At 42.7% G+C, this 12,116-nt stretch overlaps 3 protein-coding genes across 3 annotated transcripts; all 3 read right to left on the reverse strand.

Annotated features, from left to right (window-relative positions):
* Window positions 1-1,484: 1,484 nt before the first annotated feature.
* Window positions 1,485-2,893, reverse strand: LOC141630831 (uncharacterized). The gene is made up of 3 exons (XM_074443581.1): window positions 2,591-2,893; window positions 1,868-2,254; window positions 1,485-1,505 (listed from the first exon to the last, which is right to left on the reverse strand). The coding sequence occupies exons 1-3, from the start codon at window positions 2,891-2,893 to the stop codon at window positions 1,485-1,487; spliced, it is 711 nt and encodes a 236-aa protein (XP_074299682.1).
* Window positions 2,894-3,003: 110 nt separating this feature from the next.
* LOC141630832 (uncharacterized) lies at window positions 3,004-3,735 on the reverse strand. The gene has a single exon (XM_074443582.1). It carries the CDS (start codon window positions 3,733-3,735, stop codon window positions 3,004-3,006), a length of 732 nt encoding a protein of 243 aa, XP_074299683.1.
* A 1,126-nt stretch (window positions 3,736-4,861) lies between these two features.
* On the reverse strand, window positions 4,862-6,754 carry LOC141630833 (uncharacterized). The gene is made up of 2 exons (XM_074443583.1): window positions 5,518-6,754; window positions 4,862-5,334 (listed from the first exon to the last, which is right to left on the reverse strand). Exons 1-2 carry the CDS (start codon window positions 6,752-6,754, stop codon window positions 4,862-4,864), a joined length of 1,710 nt encoding a protein of 569 aa, XP_074299684.1.
* Between the last annotated feature and the right edge of the window lie 5,362 nt (window positions 6,755-12,116).

Here is a 12,116-nt window from a genome sequence, read left to right on the forward strand (position 1 = left end):
TTTCTCTCTTAAACAGGTTTTAGGTTTTGGTAAAAGTGAATTAAAACAACGACGATTAAGTTTAAATACCCTAAAAGCATAATTAACAAAACCCGCGAAAAACTCCCCGTAAACCGGACACTCGATCGAGTACCCAAGGTACTCGATCGAGTACCCCCCTACTCGATCGAGTGCCCCAGCTACTCGATCGAGTGCCCAACAGGTCAGAAACTATTTTATTCTGCAACATACCCTTACTCGACAGAGTAAGGGCTACTCGATAGAGTACCCCCAAGACCATAAATACGGAGTATTACAGTGCGGTACAGCTTGAAAATCGAACCATCAGCTTATTGCTAATTCAGACGTCATTGGCTGTTCAATTTTGATAGAAGATGATTGGTTTTAATGGGTAAGAAATAAAGAATGGCAATAATTCACGTAATGGCCAATGGGTATTAGCTTTTCTTAACATCATTTACTTTGGTAATGACGACTAAACTATGCATATAATGACAAGAAAGTGATTATCTTCCTTTTCCTTAAATATCTATTGCAGTTTCTCATTTTTCGCAAGTCCACGTTTGACACCAACTCTCCTTGTATTCTTCACACAAAAGTGCAAGCTCTTTTTTTTGGGTCATCACGACAGGTTGTGTCAGGGTGAACCCATTCGGGTCATCGCGACACAGTTTTGAAGACTTATTGCTTGTTATGTTGAACCCATTTTGGGTCATCGCGACAAGTTGTGTCAGGGTGAACCCATTCGGGTCATCGCGACACACTTTTGAAGAACCATGCAATGAACCTCTTTATGAAGACTATTATTTCATCACACCTACAACTTACCCTCTCCCTAGGAGACCTGCCGGATGAATACACTTCTTGATTTGATGTCCCCCCCTACTTGTAAAAGACTTCCTCATATTCTCTATACTTACTTGTAATTGTCCTCTTTTGCAGGGCTGCAACTTGCAATGGACCTGACTCGTCGACTCCAAGAGAGTACGAGCTACTCCTGGATGGGTGTCATGTTGTGTTCCCTTTGGAGTTACCATGCAATGAACCCGCTCATCGATTGTAAGGAAGTTCCAAGCCTTCATGTGCCAGATTGCTGCACCATTTCATCACCTGTATGCGATGTGACCTATTTTTTTTTTAAGATCCATCCAAGGCTAACCGTAAAGCAAAGAGTGTGAAAACCCAGCTCAAGCGAAATTCAACATCGATTAACATGATCTTGGTCTTTTACAAACTTGGTTGATGACTGACTGTAAATTTAGCCATACACAGTTTAAACTCTTGCGGGCCAGGAGTAATTATTTTGTTGTAATTTTTTTGTTAGTTTTTTTTTTTTTGGTGTGGCTGCACTTGAACAAAGTGTTTGCTCAAACTGCCTACGTACTCGCAAAGCTACCAGGATGACAACTTATAAGATCAAGCCAACGTAGTTCAAGAGAGGGATTTTTTTTGTTTGAAGGTGTGGCTGCACTTGAGCTACATGTTCACCCAAGCTGCCTACGTACCTGTGAAGCACAAAGTGTATTTCGAAAGATCAAGCCGACGTAGTTCATAAGAGGGATTTTTTTTGTTTGGAGGTGTGGCTGCACTTGAGCTACATGTTCACCCAAGTTGCCTACGTACTTGTGAAGCACAAAGTGTATTTCACAAGATCAAGCCGACGTAGTTCATAAAGGAAGAAAGGAGTATTTTTTTTTTATTATTTTTTTTTGTTGGAGATTTTTTTTTTTTTGTTTTTTTTTTCTGTATACAGTTTAACCTCTTGCTTAGGAGCTTGGACTTGCAGTTTACGCTCTTGCTTAGGAGCCTTCACTGTTGGGATTTAAGAATAGTAACGCTTCAAAAACTTCCCATTGATTGGGCCTACCCGAACGCCGTCTTCATCCACGATTTTGTAAGCACCATTTGTATAGACCTCCTGTACCACATATGGACCATCCCACTTAGAGGTGAACTTGCCAACTGGCTTGTGAGAGGTGATGATCGGTCTTCGTACTGCAAGGACGAGGTCTCTCACTTGGAAAGAACGAGGGCACACCTTTTTGTTGAATGCGCGTGACAACCTTGCTTGATAGCACTGGGGCTTTTGTTGAGCCTCTAATCTCTCTTCATCGAGAGCTTCCAACTCTGCTAATCGCAATTTGTCATTCTCATCATCTGTGAGTCTCTCCTGAATAGCAATGCGTAAGGAAGGGATCTGCAACTCCAAAGGCAGCACGGCCTCCACTCCATACACCAACGCGTACGGGGTTGCCTGAGTAGGTGTTTTGTATGTGGTACGATATGCCCACAACGCCTCACCAATTCTTTCATGTCAATCTTGCTTTGACTTTGCTACTACTTTTCTCAACAAGTTGCAAAGAGTTTTATTAAAGGCTTCAGCCAAACCATTTGCAGAGGCATTGTACATGGATGACTTTTATTGTTTGAACTTGAATTTTTCTCTCAGACTTGTCATCAGATGGTTGAAAAATTGTTTCCCATTGTCAGTTGTGATACGTTGAGGTACACCATACTTGTAGATGATTTGGGTTCTAATGAAGTCCACAACATTTTCTTTCTTCACTTCCCATAGTGTGATGGCTTCTGCCCATTTTGAGAAGTATTCAGTGGCAGCGAGGATATACTCGTGTCCATTTGAGGCCTTTGGAGTAAGAGGTCCCACAACATCAAGTCCCCAAGCTTCAAAGGGCCATGAAGAAACAGTAGGATGCAACGGCTCCGGCGGTTGGTGTATGAAGTTTGCGTAGAACTGACAGGGTTCACATTTTTTCGCAAAGTCCATACAATCTTGCACCATGGTTTGCCAGTAATACCCCATTCTCTTTACACGATCATGAAGTTTAGGCCCAGATTGATGAGCACCATAAATGCCAGAATGAGCTTCATGCATTGCTTCAGTAGCTTCGTCCTTGCTTAGACACCTCAACCATTGGCCTGAGAAAGAATGTCTGTAGAGTGTCCCTTTATAGTGAATGAACTTTGGAGCACGTCGACGTATTTCTACCTTGTATCTGGGATCATCGGGTAGTTTTTTTGGTCCAAAAAATCAATGATAGGTTGACGCCAGTCATCTTCATCAACTGTGTAGACGCATATCATGTTGGTTGTGTCGACATTTTCTTCTCCTTCAAACGATGATACTACCCAACGATTGCAGACTGGAACTTTGATAGACTCTTCTGCCCCCAGTGCCAAAGTGGCTGCAAGATTAGCAAGCGCGTCAGCCAACTTATTGGCACTCCTTGGCACATGACCAACATGGATTTCGTCAAGTTGATTCAGCAGTTGTAATACCTGTTGATGGTAGGGAATCAAGTCTTCCTTTTTCACTTCAAATTCACCAAGGACTTGGTTGACCACCAGCTTTGAGTCTCCATATATGTCCATATCCCTGACACCTACTTCGATCGCCATTTGAAGACCGAGTATGAGAGCTTGGTATTCTGCAATATTATTTGTACACAACTGAGTGAGTGTAAAGGCATATGGCATAAGATGATTTTGTGGAGTTACGAATACAACTCCAGCTCCAGCTCCATCTTGCCTTGCAGCACCATCAAAGTACATTTGCCATGGAGGTAGGACATCCACATAGAAAATTTCTTCTCCTGGGAGGTCATCTGAAATTTCCCACTCTGCTGGCACTGGATGATCAGCAAAGAAGTCGGCGATAGCTTGACCTTTCACAACCTTTTGAGGCACAAACACCAAGTCATACTGCTTAAGCAACATTGCCCATTTCGCAAGTCTTCCAGACAAGACTGGTCTTGAGAGTATGTACTTGATTGGATCAGCTTTTGAGACCACATGTATGGTATGCGCCTGCATGTAGTGCCTCAACTTCTGGATGGCGAACACCAAAGCAAGACATATCTTCTCTATGGGCGCGTAATTCAACTCAGCTCCAACCAAGGTACGACTCAAGTAGTAGAGTGCTCTCTCCTTGTGGTCTTCAATTTCTTGAGCACACATTGCCCCCAGTGAACGTTCTTGTGCTGTAATTTAGAGGACAAGTGGCCTTCCTGGAATTGGTGCCCCCAGCACTAGCGCGCTGGCCAAGTACTTCTTGATGCTATTAAAAGCATTTTTGCATTTTTCATCCCATTGAAATGGAGCATCCTTTTTCATGAGATGGCTAAACGGCTGGCAACGCCCGGCTAAGTTAGAGATGAACCTTCGGATGTATGCCAAACGTCCTTGCAATCCGCGCAACTCGTTCCATGTCTTTGGTTCCGGCATTTTGTTGATAGCTTTGATTTTTGTTTGGTCAATTTTAATGCCTCTATGCCTGACCACAAAACCTAAGAACTTCTCAGATGTGACTCCAAATGCGCACTTGAGTGGATTCATCTTGAGTTGACATTTTCTAAGTCTTTCAAAGACGGTTCGAAGGTCTTTGATATGGTCTTCTCTTTTCTTTGATTTGACAACCACGTCATCAACATAACACTCTATTGTTTTATGCAGCATGTCATCAAAGATCTTTTGCATTGCGCATTGGTACATAGCGCCAGCATTCTTCAATCCAAATGGCATGACTGTGTAGCAGCAGATCCCTTTTGGGGTTCAAAAACCTGTTGCTTCTTGATCTTCGGGTGCCATATGTATTTGATTGTAACCAGCAGTACAATCCATAAATGAGAGGGCTTCATGACCAGTGGTTGCGTCAATCATCAACTCTGTGACTGGCAAAGGGAAGTCATCCTTCGGGCACGCATCATTAAGGTCTCTAAAGTCGACACATATGCGCAATTGTCCATTCTTCTTTCTGACTGGGACAATGTTTGCTATCCAGGTAGAATATTTGACTTCTCGAATGAAACCTGCTTCAATGAGTTTGTTGACTTCCTTTTCAATTTCAGGTACAAGTTCCGGCCTGAAACGACGTTGAGGTTGCTTTTTTGGGACTGGTGCCTTTCTTGATTGCTAGACGATGAACTGCAATTTTTGGGCTGAGTCCAGGCATCTCTTTATAGCTCCAAGCGAAGATATCCTTGTACTCGACCAACAACTTGTAGCACTCCTCTTCTTGTTCCTTAGTCAGCAGAGCACTGACATAAATAGGCCGAGGATCTTCAATAGTTCCCAAGTTGAGTTCCTTGAGTTCATCTACAGTCGATTGCCCTCCGTCTTCAAATGTTTCAGGGGCCTCATCCACCTCAACTTCTTCGTTCTCGTCAGGTATCTCTTCTACTGTGATGTGATATGATGACGTTGTAATTTCTAAGTCACTTGACTTATTTGTATCACAGGGACGTGAAGATGAAGGCACAAGATCTTCGGCATTCTTTTGCTGACCACTAAGAACTAGTATGCGTCTCCTTGCTTTGACTGGCTCATGTTGGATGATATCCACTACTTGCATACGCTTCATGCGAGATGGTATTCCGCTTCTCAAGTCATCGCTTACTCTTACTTCTTCTTCATTTTGTGTTGCAGAAGTTGAGAGAGGACGACCCTTGCCACAATTCTTCTTGGGAGCCCCTAGTCGACTGAAGACTGTTTTTGATGGACCGCCCAAGCGTTCATGTATTGCGCCCTTCTTGTTTATGCGCAACGAAGGTGTTGACACTTTGACTTTACTTTCTCCTTGATTGCCAAGCCTAGCAAATACAGAAATGTGTTTGGTTGAAGCACTTGGTCTCCCTAACCTTGTGAATATAGAAGGGCGACACTTCTCTGCAGGTGGACTTATTTGATCGAAGACTGAAGATGGATGCATCTTTTCCTCTCCTTCATTTTCTTCGACCTCTTCTAATGTGATGTGCTGAGAAGACACAGTAGCCCCTTTTCTACGAGCACCAATCTTCACAGGCGCAGGAGACTCATATACGAGCCCGGCCCTGGTCACTATGAAACTCCCATCTTGCTTGAACACTTCATGTTGCGCTTTGTTCAGACCGTACGGCTCAACTTCTATAACTTTGCCGGGAGGAGTCGGATTTGTAAAGTCATATCCAGCCTTTGCCAGTAGCTTGTAAGCATTGGAATCCAATATCCCCTTGTTTCCTTCACTTGATAATTGACTGGATAAACAGACAAAACCATTCGGAGGAGGTCTCACAATCTTCATTTGAGATGAACTTGGTAGAGGTGTAACGACTTTGGCCACCCATTCCTGCTTGAACACCAGACTTGACTTTTTATCCTTAGGCTCTATCTTTGGTATTAGACACTCTGCAAAAGGACTCTCCCCATCTTTGCGGCGAGACTTCAGGATGTAGCGTAGTATTGGTGGTGTAGTTTTTTGCGTCTTCTCTTGCTTCTTGGGTGACGCAACAGGTGTAGTTGTTTTGCTGGCCTTGTCTACCTCTTTTTTAACATCATTTTCTTTAGCAGGACTTGCAGCTTCATCTTCTTTGATGATGTTCTTTTCCCGCTTACCTCCTTTTCCTGTTGAAGAGATGGTGGTTGGCATGAACTCACTGGAAGTACCATTTTCTTCAAAGAATTTTGTATCAGCGAAGAAAGAGTCGACCTTAGAGAAAGGTTTGGCGTCTCCGTCTATTTTCCTTTCGCCACCACGATAATATTTCAAGCATTGATGGAGGTTTGAGGCGACAACTCCATTCTCGTGCTTCCAAGGTCGTCCCAGCAATAGTTTGAACGATGTCTTGCCATCCATGACATGGAACAATGTGTCGGAATAAAGATCACCCATGGTAAGGTTTACACGGATCATGCCAACCGCACGCTCCCCATTCAAGTTGAAACCATGAATCATTGTTCGACTACTGGAGAGTTCATCCATCGTGATCCCTAATTCGTTCATAGTGGCTTTTGGAATGAGATTGACTCCTGAGCCTCCATCTATTAAGATGCGCTTGACCTTTGCCCCCGGATGTAGCCGGACACATAAAGTGGCCTGTTGTGAGGCTTGGATCCAAGAAGTAAATCCTCATCTGAAAAACTCAAGGCTGCATTGCATGAGACACATCCAGTTGATTGCTCAAGAGGCTCAATTTTTTCTTTCATCTTGCCCGCATACAACTCGGGCTTCTCAAGTCCTTGAATTATCAGCTGACGCTTCTCTTTAGGTAGATGAAAGATTTGCTTCCATCCCATGTTTGTAGGAAGGGCGTCAAGAGCAGCCACTTTTTCGTTCTCCTTTTCAGAATGCAATTGTTGTGCCAATACTACATCATCTGGGCCTCCTTCCTCTATCTTCTTTTTATCATCACCACCTTCCATAGCTGAGACGGTGCACACGGTAACCTTGTTTAAGAAGTCTTGTGGGAAGAATTCTTTTAAGGTGACGGGACTCGGTGGTTCTTGCTCAAGTACATCGATAGGCAAGACATGTGGTTTGACCACTGTTTTGGGCTTTTACTTTCCCTTCGTCTTGCGAGGTTTAGTCTTCTTTGATTGTTTTCTTCGACGGTGAACAGGTTGCGCTATCTGTCATGTTTGTTTCTTTGACTTCTTGCGCGTAACCAAAGTCCAACCTTTATCGTCATCTTCATGCTTCTTTTCCTCATTCTTATTCTGAGGAGGTAGTTTTTCTTCAAATGACATTGGAGGTAGTGACGACAATGACCCTTGGATCCGTAATGCCACAGGCTAAAAACTCCCGAACTGTAACATATAGACACACTGTCTTTGTCGTATAATTGGCTCGTCAGGTTGCTTCAAGACTACAGTAGTTTGATTTGTGGTTACTGTGGCATCCAAGTCAAGAATGATCTTGCCTTCCTTGGAGAGCTGCATGATCTTTTCCTTGAGTGTTATACACTTTTCAATAGGATGACTCACCAGCCTGTGATAACGACAGTAGTTGGGATCGTTTGTCTTGTTTGCTTGCTCAGGGCGCTTGGACTCTGGCAATTATATAACCTTCTTCTCTAAGAGGTCATCGAGCATTCCAGACAAGTCAGAATCTGGGAATGGGTAAATCTTAGCCTGCAACTCTTTCAATGTAGGCTTGTCTCGTTGGTAGTTGTAAGAGAATGACTCTTTCTTCTTTTCATACTTAGGCTTTGACGATATTTTTACAGGTGCACTGCTGGTTTCGACGACCATTGTTTCCTTTGTCGACGATTTGGAGTTCTTATCAGTTTTCTTGAACTCCTTCTTTTCACTTGGCACCTTAGAAGAACTTGGTCGAGCACTACCATGTTCTTTGATTGTGATCTCCATGTCATGGGCGCGGGTAGCCAGGTCTTGGAAGCTCTTTGGCATGATCCCTTTCAGGATGTAAAGAATGTCCCATTTCATCCCGTTGACGCACATTTCAACTGCTGATGCTTCACTTAAGCGATCCTTGCATTCCAGACTCAGCGCACGCCACTTGTTGATGTAATCGACGACAGGCTCATCTTGCCATTGCGTTGTATTTGTCAATTCGCTCATGCTGACGACATGTCTGGTGCTGTAGAATCTGTTAAAGAATTCATCTTCCATGTGACCCCAGCTGTCAATTGACTCAGAGTCCAGATCTGTGTACCAGTCGAACGAAATCCCTTTGAGCGAACGAACGAACTGCGTCACCAAACGATCACCTTCTGTTCCAGCATTGTTGCATGTCTCGATGAAGTGGGCGATGTGTTGCTTTGGGTTCCCCTTCCCGTCGAACTGTTGAAATTTTGGAGGCTGATAGCCAGATGGCATGCGCAGACTGTCAATCCTGTTAGTGTAAGGCTTGAGGTAGCGTCCACTACTTGTCGAGCTATCATCCAACTGACACTTGATCGTCTTGGCTATTAACTCTTGCAGCTTCTCTTCAGTGAAGTTGCTGATCTCATTCTTTGGATTTTCCCTATCCTCGCCAACTTCTCTATCGCTATCAACATCCCTATCGGTGTCACTATGCTCGCTCTCGACCTTACTGTCACGGAGTGCCACCACCTCTTTTTAGAGCTCATCAATTTTCTTGTTCTTTTCTTCATTCTCCTTCATCATCTTTTCAAGGAGATCATTCATTTTCTGCATTCGATCCTCAAGAGTATCGCCACTTATCACCATGATTGAAGCAACGTTAGGAGTTGAGGTTTCTTTCTTCTTTGGCGATGCTTTGGGTTTGCAAGGAGAAACCTTCTTGTCAACCTTAACACTTCTAGTCTCTTCGCGTGAAGGAGAAGAGGCGGCCAGGAGCGCTGTAGCAGCAGAAGCTATGGAGGCGACAGAAAACTTGCGCGGCATAGTTGGGACGTGTGCAAAGCGTAGACTGGCAGCAGCAGCATTGACAGCAGCCTTCTTCGCCATTCCTCTTGTGGAGATGCCTAAACCGATCGCGTAGCGAGGGAGGTAGCAAGAATGGGGGTACCCTGCAGGATATCTGCGTAGGTCTTCTTGGATGGACTGGAGGAGGTGCTTTGCTTGGTAGACATCTTCTTGTTTTGGTAGACTTGAATAAAACAGCAGTAGAGATGAGAGGTAGAGATTTTCACGTCGGGTTCACCAAAATTTGTAACAACAAATTTTGTATTGCGATAACTGAAATACAAAACAAGGAAACAATTAAATTTTATTAATAAATATCAAAAGTACGTGTACAATCTCTAATGTATCCTCTGATTCTAATATGCTGTAAGGGGTACGTGTACGGGGTACACGTGAGGGGTGCGCGTGTGGACAAATTTAATTGCTCTACACGCGATGTAGATTTGATTTCTTGAGAGGGTCGCGATGACTTGAATCTCTCTTCGAGGTTTGAATTTGTGATTGAATCTTCAACGCAGGCGGCACGATTTGATGTGCTTGTTGACTGCTTGCAATGATTTTGACAGAGAGGATTTGTAGGAATTTTGTACCTTGTTCTCTCTAGCTCCTTTGCAATTATGAATTTTCCAACCCTTTGAATGAATGAGAAAGCTCTATTTATAGAGTTTCAAATCTCCTTGTTGGACTTTGGTGGTCACAGGCCCATTTGTGGGTTTATAAGTAACCTTGGCCCAAATTTAATTCTTTCTGGGTTTAGTGATCCGAACAACTCCTTTTGGAATCCGAATCGGCCCATATTTCATTTAATCGGGACAAATTAATTAAATTAAGTTAAAATTTGGTATTAACTCAAAATAATTAATTCATTTTATTTATTCGGCACATTAATAAATTTTCTGTGCCTACAATATCTACCTAAATCTAAAGTCACACCAGTCCAAATCTCCTCGCCGGCTCTCTCCCCATCAGACCTCTCAAGAGCATCAGAAGCTTGTATGTTCTCCAAATCAGTATAAGGATTCATAACTTCAACCACTCCAACATCATTCACCTCAACATCAGAATTCTCCATATTGTCCATAATATTCAACGATAGAAGGACATTCAATTCTTGAATAGCATCCCCTAATGGATGGAACTCCTCAGATGCCTCCTCGAAAACAGTATCCGGAGAATTATTTAATTGGCTTAAAACACCTCTTGGAGACAAAACAACAACAGGAGATGAAAAATCAGGAGTTAACTCACCTTGATAGAAATTTTCTTCATTGGGGTCAACAGGAGGATCCTGATAAAACAAGGGCAAGTCGGTCGAAATGAGAAAAGCCTAATTATATCCGCTAGCATCATCCTCAATTATGGCTCTATTCCTATTTCCTTCTAACCTGTTGAAGATCGATTCTTGTATCTCCAAATCATGATCAACCAGTTCATCCCCTAAACTATCAGCATCTCTCACAAACTGAATATAAGGGTCATCATTCAAATTAAAAGGAATATTGCTATCCTAAGGGATTCCTCCATGCATGGTTTTCCCATTCTCATCAAAAACCCCATGAGGCATGTTAATGTCCTCCATATTGGTATCCTCAAGGACATGCACAGTTACTTCAGCGAGAGGAGGCACTTGGAAATTGACATGCAAAGGATTTGGTGGCCGATCCAACCCCTCCCCTTGCTCGTGCACAGTTGAAATACTACTAGTAGCAAACTCAACCCCACTCACGCCTGATTAGGAACATAATTTAAATCCATCATTCGAGAAGAGGGACCGCCTCCTTCTATACTAGGATCAACATCTTGAGCTGAAGAGTCATCATTTTGTGCATGCATGTTATTGTTATTGTAGATACCCGTATCCGTCGATATTGGAATTTATAGAGAACCCGACAAACACCCGATGATGATAGGACACATGTATTCTTTAGTCGTCATTGTCATTATTTGGAGCTCGTTTTACGATGTAGAATGGGCATCGTCGATGAAGTATTTTATTAATTTAAATGATATTTAAATTAATGTTTTTTAAGTGAGTTCATTTTATTAATTTAAATGATATTTAAATTATGGCTTTTTTTTACGTGAATTCAATTTACTTTATTTTATTTTGAATTTATTTTCCCAAGTTTATTTTATTGAAAATAAAATAAATATTTGATTTGAAAAATCATTTTATGAGTATATTTGATTTGAAAAGTCATTTATTTTAATGTGTTAATTGATTTGAAAAATCGATTTAAAAATCGAAAAGAACTCGTTTCAACCGCACGTTTTTGAGCTCGATTTTAGCTCGGTTTTTAAGCCCGTCTTCTTTACGAGTTGGCACGAATATCGAGTACACTAATCAACCTAAGCCTCTACCCATCCAACCCCAGTTCGAACCCCATAACCATGGCCCAAATCCCGTCCCAAATCACCCCCAACAGACCCCGCAAAAACACGACCCCCCCTGTTTTGCGGCTCAATCCCGAGCCCAAAACCCGCTCCAAATACCACCAAAACCCGTGCCCATTAACCCTAACCCATACCCTAATATCCTACCCATATTACCTTACCTTAACCACCAAGAAAACCCCCCATACGAACCCTAGAAGACCCCCCAAAAGCTGCTGGACAGCAGCTATGCTCAGGGGAGCCCGTCTGCCTCTCCTCCCTTTTACCCTACTTTAACTCCTTATAAATACCCACCCTTCACCATACATTCATGGCTCTAATTTCTCCATACATACAACCATCACTTACAAGCTTTAAACTCCAGAAACAAACCCTAATTGCCTCTCAAAAACCCTTCACAAAACCGACTTGCAAACTGGAACAGTTTGTGTGTCCTCTTCGAAATACAATTCGTTCCTCCTTCAAACATCCATTAAAATTCGAGTTTCTTGTTCCTAATTAACCATACAACATCCATCTACACATTAGACAAAGATTTACAAGCCAAATTGCCCTTGAGA

Source organism: Silene latifolia, chromosome Y, assembly GCF_048544455.1.
Source record: "Silene latifolia isolate original U9 population chromosome Y, ASM4854445v1, whole genome shotgun sequence".
NCBI classification, from domain to species: Eukaryota; Viridiplantae; Streptophyta; class Magnoliopsida; order Caryophyllales; family Caryophyllaceae; genus Silene; species Silene latifolia.